The sequence below is a fragment of the Lytechinus pictus genome, chromosome 4 (genome assembly GCF_037042905.1).
Source record: "Lytechinus pictus isolate F3 Inbred chromosome 4, Lp3.0, whole genome shotgun sequence".
NCBI classification, from domain to species: domain Eukaryota; kingdom Metazoa; phylum Echinodermata; class Echinoidea; order Temnopleuroida; family Toxopneustidae; genus Lytechinus; species Lytechinus pictus.
Genome location: NC_087248.1, coordinates 14,296,035 through 14,315,968, shown reverse-complemented (window position 1 = coordinate 14,315,968; position 19,934 = coordinate 14,296,035). Strand labels below are relative to the sequence as shown.

The 19,934-nt window shown below is 34.8% G+C and overlaps 1 protein-coding gene across 2 annotated transcripts; it reads left to right on the top strand.

The window, feature by feature from the left end:
- Window positions 1-1,007: 1,007 nt before the first annotated feature.
- LOC129258405 (organic cation transporter protein-like) lies at window positions 1,008-17,636 on the top strand. 2 transcript variants are annotated; one of them, XM_064098941.1, is made up of 11 exons: window positions 1,008-1,314; window positions 3,195-3,458; window positions 9,287-9,390; window positions 10,222-10,376; window positions 10,733-10,898; window positions 11,535-11,673; window positions 12,800-12,891; window positions 13,356-13,564; window positions 14,676-14,784; window positions 15,788-15,997; window positions 16,161-17,636. In XM_064098941.1, the coding sequence occupies exons 2-11, from the start codon at window positions 3,231-3,233 to the stop codon at window positions 16,549-16,551; spliced, it is 1,803 nt and encodes a 600-aa protein (XP_063955011.1). In that variant the 5' UTR covers window positions 1,008-1,314; window positions 3,195-3,230; the 3' UTR covers window positions 16,552-17,636. The 2 variants fall into 2 exon arrangements, with proteins under 2 accessions (XP_063955011.1, XP_054752659.1); XM_054896684.2 differs by having other exon boundaries at window positions 1,080-1,321.
- Window positions 17,637-19,934: the final 2,298 nt, after the last annotated feature.

The window sequence follows — 19,934 nt, the reverse complement described above, 5'->3', positions numbered from 1 at the left end:
ATTAACCCTTGCTTTTTTATAAAGTACGTGGTTGATAAAACGAAACTACAGTGAATAAGGTACTTTACTACTTATCCTTGATATCCCATACCCTTTCCTAACATAAAGGAGACGAGAAAGGTATGCTTGACATCTAATGCTATAATAAGTGCACATGAATGTAAAATGTGTTTATAAGATTGAAGTGCAGTGACATCATCTTCACAAATTTCTTTAAAAACAGGAGTTGATGCGCGATATCATGAGATGTTTTCTTTTTTTATTTGCAATGTATACACGAAGTGCGATCCTTCAAAGCGTAATTCTTTATCCAAATACGACCGGTATTAAATATTTACATGGGCAATAGACATGATGGAAGGTAGACGGGGAAGATCGAAAAGGAGAATGGAAGTATATTTTATCAGGAAATACAAATACCGTGAGAGTCATAGCGCAAGCATACACCAATGGGAAGGTGAAGGAAACAAATAGTAGGTTGTATAACCAGCCTGAAACACCCAAGGAGGCATTTTAGGGCGCGGAACCTCATTTTCATATAAACTTGGTTTAAAAAATCAAACCAAAAATTGGTTACACCCTATATAGTAGAGGAGAACAAGCAGAGGGGTAAACAAATTCGAAGAACAAAAATGTGTAGTGAGTTATTAAGACCGTTCTTTCCATTCTCCCTTTTCAATCTCCACTTTCTCGATGCATGAACATGATGAATATCAAATTACTGAGAGATCTTATTTTTCATTTTGAAACATATTTTCCAAATGAATGAATGCATGAATATACATCATAACTAGAAAATATTTTGAACAAACATGTATTTTAGAAGTTGACGTTGCTGGCTTTCCATAGTTGTGGTTGATTGGATCAATCGTAACTCTTTGTAAGACAGGGCCCTGGTGACTTGGCTAAACTACTTCCCCACCCCTTTCAAACTAAGGCCTGTCCCGCCTCTGGACGCGATCTCCACCAAACTCTTCAAGGATATCAAATATAGGAGCACATGTTATGATAACGAGAGATTGAGCCAATCAAACATGTTCAGCCGAGAATATAAGCAATCGACATTAAAAAGGATGATCATTCTTGAAGGCAGCACTGATGAACTCATCAGGCGTTTTCGTCTCTGACATTTTAATACTTTTCAGCATCACTTGTTCTTTTTGATATCGTAATGAAGTTCGACGACATTTTAGCAACTGTTGGCGAGTTTGGAAGGTATCAGCACCGTCTATACCTTATTCTTGATGTTTTCAAGTTTACGATTTCCTGGGCTGAATTCATTCATATCTTCATCGAAGCCCCCGTTGACCATTGGTGCGCGGTAAGAGGATACTAAAAGATATATTTGTGTCTTTTCATCGTTTCGGGTTTATTGTTCTACTGTGTTTCAGCTGTTTACAATGCAATTAATTGATAATAAAATAATTAGAAATAAAAACAAGACGACTTAGGCTAAACAGTATGTCTAAACAATATGTCTCGTATCCCTTTTATGAATTTTCAAGTGCTTATGGCTATCGGTGTTAATGTTTTAAAACAAACTGATTCCCATTCAATCGTTTCTTCATCAAGTTTCACAGAGGTGTCCTTCATATGTTACTAGACCTATTGTCGGAGATGTAAGTGGTGTATCCTATATTCCTTCCCAAATACCAACAAAAGGTTAATATGCCTGATAAAAGCAATATGGGGTCCAGTTGATCGAGAAACGTATCATCATTTTTAAAAGTTCGACGATGATGGTGCATGGCTACATTTTACATGTACTCACCAAAGCACATTCTCACTTATACCTCCACAGTCCCCTTTGCTTGTGTCCACATAATACATATTCTGACAGATACTAAATTAAATGTAAGATGTATATATATATATATTAATGAGGCAAAGTGGTAATGCATTGTACTTAGTTCCAACAGTTTATTTTGACAGTTTTGTTGGAACTAAGTACAATGCATTTCCACTTTGCCTCATTAATATCTTCTATGTCCAACACGCGGAACGTAATATCGTCATATATATATATATATATATATATATATATATATATATATATATATATATATATATATATATATATATATATATATATGTATATATAAGTAAGGTTCGAATTTTGAATTATCAGTTGTAGATATATAACAAAATGTAAAAGTAAAAACCTTGAACATTTAAATAAAATATCACATTTTTGCACAATAAAATTAGAAATTACAAAACCAGAACAGACATACTTGATCAATATAATCAAGGGGAATTAGTTACTTTACAAAAATGAGATCGGTGAGAGGTTGAATCGTCGGCAAACTGTTGAAAGCATGACCAAAATTTGAAAACGTAAACTAAAAAAATGTAAACTGCCTTGATTGCGTATTATTCAGTGGTAATTGAAAGACTCAGATCAGGTAGATCATTTAATATTATTTGAATAAGAGTAATATCACTTTTCTGGTTTCCGACCAAAAGATAAAAAAAGTAAAACATTTGAAATATTCATATTGTAAATCAATTTATCAAAGGGGGTTCATTAAAATTCACAAAAAATAGATTGATATTGACGAGATGTGGTTGCATCGACAAATTATTGAAAGCGTAAAAAAGCAATGTAAACTGCCTTGATTTTGTTTTGCTCAATGGTAATTCTATAAGGTGCATGAATGCAGATCAGATGGATGATGTAATATGAATTGGATGAAAGCAAATAAAGTAAGTTTGTCACATCTCCGCGCAAAAGATATAATAGATATAATATTCAAAATTTATATTCGCTATTACATTGCTGCTTGGTTGCTATATTAAGGTAATCATCGTATGATTAATCTATTTGATTCCTTGGGGAAGGAATAATAATATTCGTGTATTCATCTTAAGTATCTAACTTAACCAAAACAATGTTATATATACCAACTATCAGGATTGACAATTAAAAAATAAATTGATTAGTGGATGAAAGAATGGAAACTACTGAAAGCAGTCCTATTTCAAACTTTAGAATGAACAAAAAAGTGAGCTACCTTGATCTGGTATATTTTCAACGATAATTGAAGTATTCAGATGAGATGGATCATTCACATACTTTTTACAAATGAAAATTATGACCTTTTAAACCACTTATATTTCTATATTTTCGAATTTCATTTCTTGATACTTGTAAAATTATTTAGCTTCTTGCTTCATCCGTCTTTTTTCAATAGACTCCCGAGCTGGACTCGTTGTGTGAGAAAAATGGCATGTTAACTGATACCGAGGCGTGTGTGCTGGCACAGAAAGAAAGAAGTATCCCGTCAAACCATACCCCTGATGGGAAGCTGGTCTACGCACAATGTGAGAAATACAACATGTCGGGAGTGGGATTCTGGCCCGTGACCGATCAAAGCAATTACAGCAGCGAGACGATGTATTGTGACAGTGGCTGGGTCTACAATGACAGCCAATACCAGACGACAACAGTAACTGATGTGAGATTTTCTTTTAAACCATTATGTTTTTATCATCTTTATGTTAAAGAAATGGTAATACTGATCATGGTGTCCGTAAACATAAGACAAAAAAAACTCGATAAGCTTGGAATAAGCTATCCATACATTCATAAAGCCAAGTTCGTTTGTCAGTTCTACACCCTACTCAATCTGTTTAATAGATCATTAAATTTGCATGTGGGTGGTATAAAAAAAAATAATTCTAGATAGGGTGCCCCGAAATCGGTGAATGACACCCTATTTCAAAATGCTGATTTATGTAAACTTTATGAAAAAAACACAATTCACTACATCTCAGTGTAAATAATTTTTCGAAGGCCAATTTTTTTTTTGTATTTGGGTCTTATTTTGCTAAATATTAAATTGTAGGTCGATTTTAATAAAATTGGGGAGTATGAATCATTTGTAAATGTTAACTTATGCAAATTGTATGCAAATTATATGTAAAAGCGTATATTTTATGATATCTCAACATATAGAATTGTCAAAATCACAATTATTTTTCCACATTTGTCACTGGTTCACACAATTCATACAATTCGCCGTAAATTACTGTAAATGTATATTACAGATCTAAACTTTTCTAGAAGCTTATTACTTTGTATTTGGGATTTATTTTGATGGGGCATCAAATCTGGATTGATTTCTATAAAATTGCGGAATGAGTATCGGCTTTTAATGTTAATTTATGCAAAATTTTAGCAAATTTGTGCAAAACACATGAACTATCGTAATTATTTCGAGGTTTAGAATCGATAGACCAGCACAACACTGCGTAAAATGAGACACTGTTACACAATTCATTCATTATTGGTGACTTTCCATGCTACCAGAGGAGGTTATCATGTTCAAAATGCTAATTTATGCAAATATATAAATCCTGTGCATACCACTTTCAAAAAAAAACCCAGCATTTTACTTTTTTTTCAAAGCAATTCAAGGGGTCACATTTCTTTCCTAGGTAAAGTTGTCCCCTGTCAGAAACACAAGGAGGGTATATGGATGGTTTTTATGTCGGAAAAAAGTTGTCCATGTCTGTACCTCTATGTTGCACAACTATGTTCATGTTTTTGTCGTCCCTTGGTTGACGGTGACCTGAATCATTTCAGTGATTGTTCTTTATCATGTTTATTGGCTCATGAATTGATCTCTTTAGCTAAAGCTATGGCTATGATAAAAACAATTAGAGCCGAATCGGTTCGGAATAGGTCCCAAATTGGAACATTATGCCAATAATAATTGACTTCCCAAAATTGTTCAAATGCCTGCAAAAATCCAACCCAATTCCATCCAAATACATCCCTAACGTGACACGAATGAAATTTTATTGTTTTTTGTCTCTAAACCTCTAAATTTGTAGTCGCCCTGATGATACAAACATGACCAAAGAAAATTTGAACTTCAAAAGAAAACGTGAATGAAAGTGGCAAAGAAAAATCACTTTTTGAATCAAAAGGGATTGGATTCATTTCAGTTTGCAAAAGGGATTAGGTCCACAGTGATAATTTTTTTAAAACTATATAGAAAAAAATTGAAGATAGGTAGATTTCTTTTATACCCAATTTTATGTTCACATGATAGGGAAGTACATCATGACAATTTAGTTTCTCATATAAATATTGCAATAAGTGAGAATAAAAAACTTTTTTTTTTCTCGGAATGGTCCAAAGCAGACCTAACCCCTTTTGCAACTAAACTCTTTCAATTTTCCTAACATTGCTATATTTGGTTCAACTGCGTTGAATTAATGTTTTGTGTAAATTCTATATTCTGTATATACCCGTAATTTGATTAAAAATAGCTGCAATCTGTATGCTTTAAAATGGCTTTGATATCAAGAGGTTCTGGGGGCTCCCAGCCGCATACTTTTGTGTACAGAAAGAAGGGTTGGGCCATAGTCAACAAAAGTTCTACAACCAAGAACAAAAAAGAAAAGGAGGAAAGAAAAGCAAATGAAAAGGGTAAGATGTTATGTTATTTACTGATTATAATGAAAAAATATCTCAAAGTTAGATTCTCTCGAAAATGCTAGTTTTTCTTGCTCGCTTCGCTCTCTCGGGATTTGTATTAAGCAATTTTTGACACGTGCGCCATACTTTGCCCCCCTTTTTTTTTACTCTTCACGCTACTGTTGCAGAGAGCTCCGCGCACAATCGTAAAATAAGAATATTGTTCACAGTGGCGTTTAGACAAAAAAAAGAAAGAGAGAAGGGTGAAATATGATATTATTTTCTGAATATTTTGTCAAAATCTTTCACGAAATAGGATTAAAAAAAAAAATCAAAATTTTGCTCGCTCGCAATGAAAAAAAAAATCTTGTCCAATACACCATATCTGGCCCCCTCTAAAATTGTTCCTCATTACACCACTGTCTGTTCATACCATTAAGACCAAGATTTTTCTTGGCTCTTGCCCCCCCCCCCCCGGCCACTGACCGCTGTTACGCCCCTGCACATTACTGAACTTTCCACAGTTTTAGACTGGCTTTAAGTGAGAAAATATTCCACATTTGATATATTCAATTTCACAGAAAATAATGTTTTCTGTCATGATACTAGTATTACGAAATTACGAGTAATATGTATGTATTAATATTTCCAATATTTAGTTTATTTATATGTTCGAACAAAGAAACATAGTTTAAACATGTGTTTAAATATGTATTAAAGAAGAGAGAGAGAGAGAGTACAACATTCAACTGCAAACAATACAATTATTCTTTCTATTTCTAATTAAAAAAGTAATCGACGATCCATTTGGTATATTTACATATTTTGCATACCTTAATATATAAAATGCCCCCTAAAAAGGGAAAAGACACTAAGTTTTTTCCTTCAACTTGTATCTGACGGGGAGGGGGGCAATACTAATTATGTGAACCAGACAATGCAACTGATTTATGAGATTAGAATTAATCATAATCAGCTGGCTGTTGTTGTTGTTTATTAGGTTTAATATTCACCATTCACCATTATTCAGTTGGCTTCTTGAATGTGTTTCTTTTATCTTTAACATACATGTCTGTCGGTGTTATGTACGATAAGATATGTTAAATACTTTTTTAACAAAATAGAAAAGACCGTTAATGTGCCAAAAGTTAAGTCCTGAGTCAACCCCCAAATTGTGTAAAATTTTCTAAACCCTAAAACTGCCGACTCACATTTTCATCATATTCATGAACCTACATCAACTATCTGTGTCGTATCTCAAACATGTCCTTCAGTCTCTGGTTACTATGGATAGAAAATATTCAATGAAGAATCTAGTTTGCATTAATGATCTGAAAAATAAATACGATTACACATGAAGTTTTTTCAGGGGAAACCGAGTTCCTATTCAAATCCAGCGAATATCATATTTGTCCCCTGCGTCGCATGCAACTGCAAATGTTTGGAAGGAGAAGAAAAAAAGAACCCGGCAAGGTCGAAATTCTTTAGGCTCCGTATAAATTGAGCAAATGTTTTTTTGTCGTGCAGACTGTTTGTCGAATGTGGGAGATCAACCATCCTCTTCTCTGAGATGTCATAAATAAAAACGTTCAATAGGAATGAGGAAGGTGCCATTATATTCGCTATTATATGGGTGCTTGGTTGCTATATTAATTTAATCATCGTATGATAAATCGATTTGTTTCTTTGGGGGAAGGAATGATAATATTCGTGTATTCATCTTTAGTATTTAATTGAAGGGGTGGCCCATTTGCTTTTGATGTTAAAAAACCCCTCCAAATAATGAACCCCGCGCCTTTCCCCCAAAATAGAATGAAATAAAATGAATGTACATATTTATCGCGAAAGCAATCTATTTTTATTACAGGTGTGGCTAATTTGCTTTTAATGTTAAATTAAGAGCCTCAGAGCCTACCTAACATACCTAAAGCTGTGGTACACGGTAATTTTCTTCGAGGAGTATTATCTAATTCGACAATGCTACAAATATATCATAATAGAGAGAGAGAGAGAGAAAAAAAAAAGGACTTGGGAAAAAGAAAAATGATCGGGCACACGAAAAGAACTGTTCATGTAAAATCATACGTGTTTTAAGAGCTAAACATTCTTTTGTGGGGATTAAATGGAGTAATGACAAGCACTTTTAGGGACTATACCATTTAACCTAAAAATAGGTCTCAAAGTAGGTAGGTTTGTTTATCGGATCATGACTGGATTTAGCAGAGTCGATCATTTGTATCTACAATCGTATCCTTCGAGGAAGTCCCATATACAAACAGCTGTTGTCTAGTGTCACTAGTAAACATTTATGGTGATAGTGCCAGGTAGAAATGGCAGAGGTAAAAATAGCAGAGGTAATAATGGCAGAGGTAAACATGGCAGAGGTAAAAATGGCAGAGGTAAAAATGGCACAGGTAATAATGGCAGAAGTAAAATGGCACAGGTAAAAATGGCAGAGCTAAAAATGGCAGAGCTAATAATGGAAGAGGTATAAATAATCATAGGTGTTTCTTAGGTACCATTCTATCGACCTGTTTTGAAGGGGAAGTTCACCTGACAAATGGTCTACTGTAAAAATAGCAGAAAAATATATTGGTAAAGGTTTAAGGAAAACCCATCAAAGATTAAGAAAGTTATTATGAATGTTAGTGTTTTATCTGTGACGTGATATACGAGTAGCTGTCCTGTATTTTATGCACCAAAATGTATACTTTTCCATTTTTTAATCAGTGTGTCATGGTTGCTAAAAAAATCTTTCAGGAGCGGATGTGAAATGATTTGTATGTTGATATACTTAAGGTACAATAAAAACAATTTTTAAAGGACATTTCATTGATATTTTTATTACACCATATATGGGGAAAAATTATTCGCAAATGACGTCACCATTAAAATATGAAATTCTAATAGCTTTTTAAATCTTTGATGGATTCCCTAAAACCCTCATCACCTTTGTTTTTAATTATTTTCTGCTATTTCTACAATAAACTTAAGTTTATTGTCAGGGGGAATTTCCCTTTTATGAATTAAGTACAATACTTGGGATCCAAAGTGTGCTTCACTAAACTTGAATATCAGAGGAGCGTTTTGACGTGAGAAGGCCGTGCATGTAAGTCTCGGAAAAATAAGAAATATGAACTCAAGTGTTATCAATTTGGTGCAGAACATCTACAGTGTGATTTAAAAATGTTACCCTTTCCATAAGTTCAACATTATAATTCTTATTTTCCTCTCAGAACATTTCTTATTTAATCTACTGTACAAGGAGGGGCTTTTGGATTTTTTTTGCATGGGGTTTAAGACTAGTCATTTACATCTCTGCCATTTTTACCTTTGCCATTTTTGCCTCTGCAATTTTTACCTTTGCCAATTTTACCTCTGCCATTTTTACCTCTGCCATTTTTACCTTTGCCAATTGTTACCTTTGCCAATGTTTACCTCTGCCATTTTTATACCGAGCCACATTTATATACCCCCGACTCCTTTTATCTTATCCGCGAAGATGAGAAATGTCTAGGCCCGTGTCCCTTTTCAAGGAGTAGGGCAATGTCCCGTATTTGACAGATATAGAAACGATAATTTATTTAGGTCAGGGGTTTCGTCCTCCAAATTGGAGTTCAAATTGAAATGATTAAGAGTGAATATCGAATATATTCCTAACATATTAAAACATATGATTAAACTGTAATGACAGGCAACACCTACCGCTAGGCTTCTGTGTTACTGCTTCTGTTGATTCTACCATCATCATAACAAGCAACAGTTGCAAAACCTTTGCGATGAATATCTTTAAAACAGACGCTAACAGTGCAACCAATAACTGATTATTTTCATTTTATCTCCATTTATCTATTGCAGTTTGATCTGGTATGCGACGATGACAATCTCACTGAAATGTCCCAATCTATTTTTTACCTGGGAATTGTAGCTGGTTCTATTTTCTTTGGCGTCCTTTCGGACAGGTAGGTTTTACAACACATAAAAATCACTCCACGATGTTTTCCTCTATGAAGAAACCGAGTTCTATAGAAACATGGCTCGAGTCGAAATCTAATCTATGTATGTTTCCCCAAGTCGCACACTAACATAAATAGGTGTGAGGGTGTGTGTGTGTGGGGGGGGGGGGATTGGGTGTTGTGCACGCGCGAGGGTGTGGGGTTGTATGTGTGTGTGTGTGTGTGTGTGTGGGGGGGGGTACATGTATGTGTGTCGTAAAAAACATGCTGAAAACACAAAAAACGCTTTTGGTGAGTATAGAGAAACGTCCAAAGCATTGGGACGACCAGTAAATAAATTGAACTCAAACTCAACTCAGATATGCTCTAATTTTAAGACAAATTACTACTATAACAACTGCTGACAAATTGTTTGTTTTTGATAGGGGCAGCTAGGACAAAAATAGCAAATGACACTTAGTACAATCAAATAATCCAGCCTCGTCAAACACAGCATAATTATAGTAGTTAAATTAACATACTTATCAAAATTGCCATATTGCAGAATGATGAATATAATCGCACATAAAATCATAAAGTAATGAATAAGAAATAGGTACAAACAATGGTCATCTTTATTCAGATTCTTGCGGTCATCGAATTACGATCATAGATAAATTAGAAAGAAATAGTTCGAGCATTGGTCGTCTTTTTTGAGATTCTGCTGAGGCCAAAATCTCAACATACTTATTATCATAAATCGTAGTTCGTACAAGTATATTCCAATCCACCCATCTTCAATGTTCTTCGAAATGGCTGAGACCTTAAAACTGCTCTCTTTCTTAACATCCTCAACAGATTTGGACGATGGTTGGCGTTGTTCATCGGTAATATTATATCACTTGTTTCCGGTGTAGCTCTTGCCTTTTCACCAACCTGGTTCTTCTTTGCTATTATGCGTTTCTTCATGGGGTTTGGTAACACTGCACTGAACACAGTACTGTATATTATAGGTAAGGTAATTAATAAGGAGATCATATGATATAGGACATATTTACATTGAATAAAATAAAATAAAATAATGATAATGCTCTAAACTCTAAAGTGCTTCTTTCTCCTACCTGAATGTGACTTGTCGAATGATGTTTATGTTGTCTTCATAATGCTTTTACACCATCTCGTAATTCTTTAAATGGAACTAACAACGTGCAACACTGCCAAATAATGACTTAAATATTCAAGTTTATATACACATTTATCAAAAAGTATTCCTCTTTTCAAAACTCATTTCTTCTCTCCTGACCAAAATAAAGTAAAATCAATGATCAAACTCCCGACAATTATTGTTTTGTCTTTCTATTAATTGTAGGTATTGAGTATATTGGGCCATCGAAGAGGAACGTTATAATTCTAGCATCTATCAGCTATGCACTTGGATACCTGTTACTAACACTCCCGGCATACTACATCAGATCCTGGCGGACCTTACAGCTTGTCATGACTGCACCCATTTCCATCCTTTTTATATTCTTCATGTAAGGGACTCTTCGAACTATTTAGCCATTGGTGTTGCACATATATCATTAAGAATAAATACACGAATTTCAATTCAAACGTTTATTGACGTAATGTGGAGTACCACAATGATTATTTTGGGTCCTCTTTTATTTATTTTATACATTAATGAGACATTAATAGGTAATTATGCCTCCTCTTAATAGTTTGTACGATTCGCTGACGACACATTATACATGTATGTTTGTAAACACCGATGATATATACTTACAGGTAAATCGATTTAATGAACAAATGAAGACGTATCTTTTGGCTTTAATATAACACAGATATCTGGTTTTTTTAGCGAAACCAAAACGTTTTCTTATTAAAAATAGATCTGAGCAATATTCTTCAATTCATACTTGAACTGTTGTATTTCAGTTGAGAAAGATTAAAAAAACCCTGAAAATTTTAGATTGAATAGAGGATGACACAGGAACAAGTCGTCGTAAACAGTTTAATCTTTTTTTTAAATTTCATTTCAAATCATGGTATAGTCGCATTCGGAATGAATGAAAATTAAATAAATATGAATTAATTAACTGATAAATGGATGTAGGTTTAAATATAATAATAGATGATTTATCTTTTTACTTCCTTTGCTTCATTCCAAGATGGCTGCCGGAGTCACCGAGATGGTTAATATCAATGGGTCAATACGAGAAGGCGGAGAGGGTCATAAAGAGGTTTGCCAAAGTCAATAAGGTGGATTTACCGAAGCCTGTCTTTAGCAAAGACTTCATCGAGGAACAAGTGAGTGGTTTTCTTTCTTTTTTGTTTCTGAAATTGTAAATCCAGCCATTGTAAAACAAATAAAACTACATCTTTGCTAATGACTGGTGACAATATGTAACCGGACTGCTAAAACAGATTCCCAATCATTTTGATTCACATTATGTAAAGTGACATCCGATATATGAAGAGTTTTGTTCCAAAAGGAGGTAAATACACTTTTGGTACTTTTCTGTATATCATTTGTTTTAATTCACCGCTTTCCCTTAGCCACTACTGTTGCATTTTGATATTTATGATAGTACTATCATAATAGACTAATTAAATCATAATTAAAAAATCTAGCATTCATTATCAATTTTTAAAGAATTTTTGAAAATTTATTTTTCATGGATTTAGGTCCTTTTGAAAAACCTTAGTAAAATGTAAATTTTTGCCAATATAAACATGTTTGATATTGGAAACTGAATACGAAATATGACTAGCAGAGTACATTTCACATCTTTTTTATGTTTATCCATTGAAAATTGCAAAAAGAAAAAAAAAACATTTTGTCATCTTTTCTCAGAACGGTGACTTTCCGACATCTAATTCCAAAAGGAGCTAAATAAAAAAATATTAATAAATATGGTAAAATTCTGTTATTTTCATCAGAATTTGCACTGATGTTGTGAACTTGTATCCACAACATGTACCTAAAAAACTGAAACCATAACTTAATGTAAAATAGGATAAAAAAACAATTTTGAATGACCGTATGGTGGATTTAGCTCCTTTTGGAACAAAACTGTTTTGAATTTAGCTCCTTTTGGAACAAAATTCTAATTTGAAATCAATTTTTACTAACCTTTAAAAAACATTTCAAAATGCGATATGTTGCTTTTGATTCCCACGTCTAAGATACATATATTTGTATTAAATTAAATCAATTTTGGTAAAAAGTGGATTTAGCTTCTTTTGGAATCAAGCTCCAGATTAATATTTTCATAAAGTTGATTGAAGTTATAGGAAATGAAAGCCGATTGACTTAAAACAGGGAAAGTTTGCGGTATTTTTGTTTATACAAGAAAGACCTGTACCTGTCGTACGCAAAGTCAAACAAATTCATGAGACGATCCCCTGATGCTTTATGTTATATTCTTTCTAGGATAAAATTCGCAAGGCGCGGAAACCCAATGGTCTCGACTTAATCAGAACACCTAGGATGAGACTACGTACAATCAACCTTGTTTGTATATGGTAAGCCACTGGTATAGATCATTATTTAAAATTATTGGGCATCCTAGTAAGAGGATAGAAACGAAAATATCAATATATGCACTTCGTACTTTAATTCTTTAATGACTTTAATTTAAGATTTATTTGAAGAAAAATACAAAAAGTGAGGTTGAAATGCCTAATAATTTTACAGGATGGTGAACTCGTTTTATATTTTACTTTTATTTTATCACATAGAAAGCTTGAAATAAAAATCCCATTAGTAATGTTACTAAAAAAATCAAATTCAAAGAGACCCCTCAAATAAGAACCCTGAAGCTTTGTGAACAGGATTACGTAAATAACGTAAGGTAAAGTAAAGTAAGCAAAGAAGCAACCATTTTGATAGGGGGTTTTCTTGCCGTTCTGGCCTGATTGTAGAGTAGATGCTCCAAATAATTTTTTGAACTAACTCATTTAATCTCACTTACTGTTGTTTACTACAGGATGGTGAATTCGTTGGTATATCACGGCCTTTCGCTCAACAGTTCAAACCTTGGTATTGATCTCTATCTCGCTTTTGCTCTCTCGGCTGCAGTTGAAATCCCAGCCTACATTCTGGCTTTCGTCATCGTTGAGTTCTTTGGTCGGAAACTTAGTGTCTTCGGTTGTATGATGCTGGGCGGGGTTGCTTGTATCTCAACAGCGTTCATTGGTACGATCTGGGGTCCGTTTCATAAAGGACTTGCAACTGTTGTAACTTTGCCATTATGGCAACTATCATGGAAACCTTGATTGGCTGCTGAGCCCTGTTACCATGGTAATTGCCATTATGGCACAATTACAACTGTGGAAAGTACTTTATGAAACGGGTCCCTGATTTACATTCTTGTTTGCTTGTACATTATTTGTCTGTTGGTTAAAGATTACCGAAGTGCTTACGTCACAAAAAAACGTTATCTTTTTTTGCATTTCAGCGTTTTTAATGCCATATTTTGGTAGTGCATGATAAAAAACACTGCATAAAATTGACGAGAATCGGTCTATGGGGGCCTGAGATATGACCTCATGAATGCATAATCATCCCCATTGAAGTCAATGTATTATTGGCCTGATTCCTAACTTTTAGAACCAGTCCAATAGTACATTGACATTCTCACCGAGTTTTGGCAGTGGGGGTATTTCATCATGCTCTACCAAACTATGGTATAAACAACGCTGAAATGTATAAAAAGGTGAAAACTGATGACGTTACACTTCGGCACTCTATTGCATCATCATACCGGTGAAACGGACTGCAGATAGACCAAAGCTATTACTTTATTTCCAATAACAAACCAACGATCGATTTGGAGTCGGTTTCCTTGGTGTAACTGTAATAATAAACTTCGTTATACATGCGACGAATTCTAGAAAAAAAAATCTTAAAATGCGATTAATTCGTTGCTGGAAGCAAGCTGAAGATTCGAGATTTTTTTCACAATTATTTTTGCTGTAACATAAAATCATTTTTGTGAGCTTTCTATTTTCTGGTAGGACGGCTGTTGTATCAATAGATCAAAATATATATTCATTTGAAAAGAATGGTTGCACGATCATGATGACAGTTCACATGCCGATTGAATTATAATGTAAAAAATAGATAAAAACGTAATCAATTTGAAAATATAAGTATAGTGAAATGCAAGGAAGAAGCTAGAAGAAGCGTAATTCTTAGTAAAGGAAAATTAATATATTCAATTGTCCTTATTCCAGGTACCAGACTTCAAACTTTATAAAAATATTCTTATTTTCAATATTTGTTTTATGATATTACTAAAACCCAGAACACGCCATTGCATTGACGAGTGTTGCCATGATAGGCAAGTTTGGGATCTCGGCGGCATCAAACATCATTTATCTGTACACTGTGGAACTTTACCCCACAAATATAAGGTAGGTCGTGTCTGTTTTTTTTTTTGCTATATGGCCCATGGTAGTTAAAGGGATACTCCGGGCTGAAAGTATTTATATCTAAATAAATAGAGTATGAATTCACAAAGCAAAATGGTGAAAATTTCATCAAAATCGGATAACAAATAATGAAGTTATTGAATTTTAAAGTTTAGCAACATTTTGTGAAAATAGTTATATACACGTCATCATGAATATTCATTACGTGGGCTGATGATGTCACATCCCCACTTTCCTTTTTCATATGTTATTACATGAAATCATCATGTTTTCATATATATATGAATAATTATGTCTCCTTTAAAGTGAAATAAGTTGCAGCAATGAATATTTAATGTACTAAATCAATTGTCAATTCATTTTTTTTTGGTTCTTGGTAGAAACAAATTGAATAAACCTAATTTCATATAATAAAATACAAAAGAGCGAGTGGGGATATGACATCAAATTGCTCATTAAATATTAATGTAGACATGCCTAGAACTCTTTCACAAGAATAATGCTAATCTTTAAAATGCCATAACTTTCTTATTCTTAGTCCGAGTTTGATCAAATTTTCAGTGTTTTGTTTGTCTGATTTCCCTATATCTGTTAAAATCATATTATTCTCAGCCCGGAGCATCCCTTTAAAGGATTGAATCAGTTGTCTTGTCATTAAATGTTATACGATTATGCCTTTAAGCAAAATATAATTATATGTGGAGATGGTTATGAGATCTCTGTTAGGATAATATTATGTAGCTAAATATTTTCACGATTAGTAAAACAATATATTGGTTTACTACCGATATTTCGTGATTTCGTATTCATTTTCTTATTTTATCTTCTATTTTTTTCTAAATTGTACTGGAAATGGAATACCAACCAAGTTTATTCAATGCCAAAGAAGTCTCGTTGCCCACTGTGTTTATTCAGCAAGACCAGTATTAAACACCAATCGTCAGAATGCATCTCTATGATTAACTTTCATTTTATCTTTTTGCAGAGGTGTTGCCGTTGGTAATTGTGCAATGTTTTCGTATATAGCTGGTATCTTAGCTCCCCTTATACTCATCCTCGTCAAGTATTGGGACCCTCTGCCTCTGGTAATCTATGGCTCTTTATCCGTCATGGCTGCGCTTTCGACCCTCTTCTTGCCCGAAACCAGGGGGAAGAAACTCCCCGAGACGCTCGAAGAAGGGGAACGATTCGGCCTGTAAGTTTCCTAATTGCTGATTTATCTTAATTATCTTAATTTATCTATTTTTATTGATGAAAAGTTCTGCTTTGTAGAAGATAACTATTGAAAAAAATACGTTGTACGAATATACGACTCTCTGAAATGGACAAATTTTCTTTTTTTTTCTCTCTCATCAAAGACGAGACACGGGTGATGGAGACATTAAATCTATGACGTCACAGCCGGGACCGAAGGAAATGTTCGGGGATGACGTCGACAATGGACATGATAATGAAAACGTACACGTCATATCGGTTGATAACAGCCATGAAAACCCTGTGTTTACACTGGAGGACGAGCATGATGATAGTGGAAGGGAGAGGGCCATGTGCAATGGGGACACTTTGGAAAACCATATAGAAAGTGCAATCACACTAGAGGCTAATGGGAAGGGACGCACAAATGACATATCAAATGGAGTTGCGGTGAACAACGACATATACACGATACATAGAGTAGAGGATGAATGCAACGATGAAAATGGAAACATAAACTACATTTCGGGGGTAATAGTTCATGATATCAACTGAAGATGAACTGAATATCCCAAATATATTATGGCGTGTGGACTAATGAAATATGTCTAAGTGTTTGGCAGCAATAAGAAGCGACCTCTCGATCAGAGACAGAGACATCAAAAAGATAAAGAATAGAGAGAAGAGTAAGGGAGAGGAAGAAGGGGGAAGATTGATGACCTCCATACTTTAGCCATTATTGAAATAGGTAATACAATTCTTTTCATAAATAATAAGTGTTTTTTTTTTCAAAATAGTTCAATATTAAAAAAAATAATATATGATAATATTTATTTGTATGTATATGGTCTTATTATGGTCTTTAGAAAACCACGAACTGACGAATTGTCAGTAAATAAATCAATTGCAATCAAAGTCAACGATTAGGCCGAGAAAAAAACCTTCATTTCCTCAAGGACATGATGAATCATGATGGTCCAGGTAAATTACGGATAGCGATATTAGTATTGTCATTACGGCCACCGTGGATTTGGTTAGGTTTCATGAAAATGTCGGACTTTTTACTGGTAAGGCTGACATAGGCCTGCGTAAACAATATGACACATAATTATACTGTTAACAAAGATGTTTTTATATTTGAAAGGGGGGGGGGGGCTGGGATAACGATTTAAACTTTTTTTCGATGGAAGTGTGGTCGGCTAGGTTGTCTACGCAAACAACAAGAATACAGGGTATTTAATAGCTTACATCGTAGTGTATCATCTGGATAGGCAGATATTCTAGACAGAAGGTTGTATATACTGATAGAATAGTATAGGGCAGTGGCCGTAAAAATGAATGGTTTATATCTAAACAATTGTGAAAGAGTCATGGTCTTTTTTTTCTTCAAATTATGGAAATGAGTGAAGCGGGCTTTGTTCATTTAAATCGAAGTTGGGAAAAGAATTAATACGTCGAATTAGGGGAATCAAATTACACAGAAGATGTTGGACGATAAATGACCAAATGTTGGTTGGACGGGTACGACACGAAAGTTAGTAAAGCATTTTTCACCACCAAACAAATTAATCTAAGACTGTGAATTCTTTTAAATTACTTTGATTTGCGAAGCAATAAAGCCTGTGCCAACAGGATTACTGAAAAGAAAACAAGTATCGTCTCGTCTACAATTTTTAAAGTTGTATTATGATAATTAAATTGTATTTAACTTATTTTTTATAGAACAAGCCAATGCCAACAAAAAGTTGATTTGAATAAAATGAGAAAAAAATCATACAAGCATATCATTGCAAATATCATCAAAATTGGATGTAAAGAAGGAATTATGACATTTCAGAATTTCGAAAAACTATGCACAACGCAGTGATATGCAGATGAGAGAGTCAATGATGTCACTCATTATTTCTTTTGTTTTTTATTGTTTAAATCATATAATATTTAGTCTTTACCCTATTACACCAATACTTTCCCAAATATTTTATTATTTGATGATTTGTCGACCATTGCGTATCGACACCACGAGCTCCCACTATACATGTACAAACCTGATAGCAATGTTAAAGTAAGGTGTTCTCGCTCAACAACGTACGGAAGATTCAAGAACACAGAACATATATTGGAAATGCCAGAGGCGTCGGTCTAGGGGGGGGGGGCAGGATATATATATATATATATATATAGGCCTATGTGTGTGTGCGTGTGGGTTAGTTTGTGTGATCGAGCGCCTTGGAACGTTGAATTCATGATTTTGCCCCCCAATCTGAAATAGATGGATCGACGCCCTTGCCCGCCAATGCTATATAGCAGGGGGTAATAGTATAATATTCATACCTGTAGGACATCTGCAACCTGAGGTTTTCAAGCTCTTCCTAAAGGCAATCTTCAGGCAGAAAAAAAAAATCCACATCCGTCGACCAGCACAGTTTAGGGGCAGTGAACGAGAACGACGTAGCAGTCTTCTGGTCGTTCGAGTCAACGTCGTCGTCTGCCCTTGTTCACTACAGATGCGAATACTTTAGATTTCACTCGACTTGTACGTGTACGTACGTCCACGTGAAACAGCGCGATAACCAGCGGGTCATGACCCGCTGCCTGACCCGGAAGATCTGGCGTACCATCACCTGGCGACCTGGTCGGGTGATGCGAAGGTGCAACTTGTGCACACGTGCCCTTTCACTTGCTTTGATTCCTTTTTACGCGAGTTAGGATAAATATCGATATATATTTTGGAGGTCAGAAAGCAATTCGAAATATGATAAATATAGTGCATCGTACAACTTACATTAATTTTGTGAAAAGTCACTTGAAACTGTTTTAAAAGGGAAAGGTTGATCTTCATGCTGGGCTTGAACGGTTAAAATGACGTCACTCACGTACACGTCCACTATGATTTAGGAGAACCGCAAAATGGATGTGGCGAGGTTCTCGATTCTGATAGTGGACGTGTGTGAGGACCTGAGGCATATGGCAGGCCAAAAATGACGTCATCTCGTACCAGTCCTCTGTGTCGACGTACATTTCTAAAAGTGCTCACTAACATGGTTAAGCTCCCAGATAAGGAATCATTGTTGTTTATTGTATTTGACATCATTGATTTTTATCCCTCCATCACAATTGAGCTATTGTCTACCTGTCTGAGGAGGGCCCAGAAATTTACTGTCATTGAATATGGAAACTGTCATGCATGGAACGCAAGAACATTGCTCTTCGACAACATTAAAGCGTGGGGGAGAGAAGGTCAAAAGCAATTGAAGTCTCCAGGGGAGCCGACAACGGAGCCAAGATTTGTGTGATCGTCGGATTATAGGATCTGTCACAATCAAACAAAAGACTTTGCACGTACAGTAGGCCTATATCGCGACGACCTTCGAACAGTACTTCAACGAGCATCAGTGAGCAAGGTGGATAGGGAGTGAAAAGATATTACAAAGTTCTTCATTGATCTCGGCCTAACCATCAGCGTCCAAACTAGCCTAAAAATTATAGATTACTTGGATGTCACCCTTAATCTAGACACAACCCTACAGAAAACCCAATGACATCACCTGATGTAGAAAGTAATCGTCATAACAAACAGAAACCCACTAAACAAAAGGTTTGAGCTGATTTCAAAGTGAAGGCACCGAACGAGACCGAACCGGAAACCTTTAAAGCCTCAAATTGATCAGCCAGCCCACACCACACAATAAGCAATACCGCCAGTGTGCCTGAAGATCACCTTAAGGAATAGTCCAGGATAGAAGAGGCATAACCTTGTTTTTTCATATATACAATATATTTTGATGGTTTCTTGTCAATTCGAGGGTGCTGATTACGAATCTGAATGATGCCACTCGTGTAACCTTGAGCATTTTCCGCAAATTGGCAAAATCCAATATGGCCGCCAAAATATGCATATTACCCATGAAAATCATAAAATTGCCTGCAAATTGGCTATA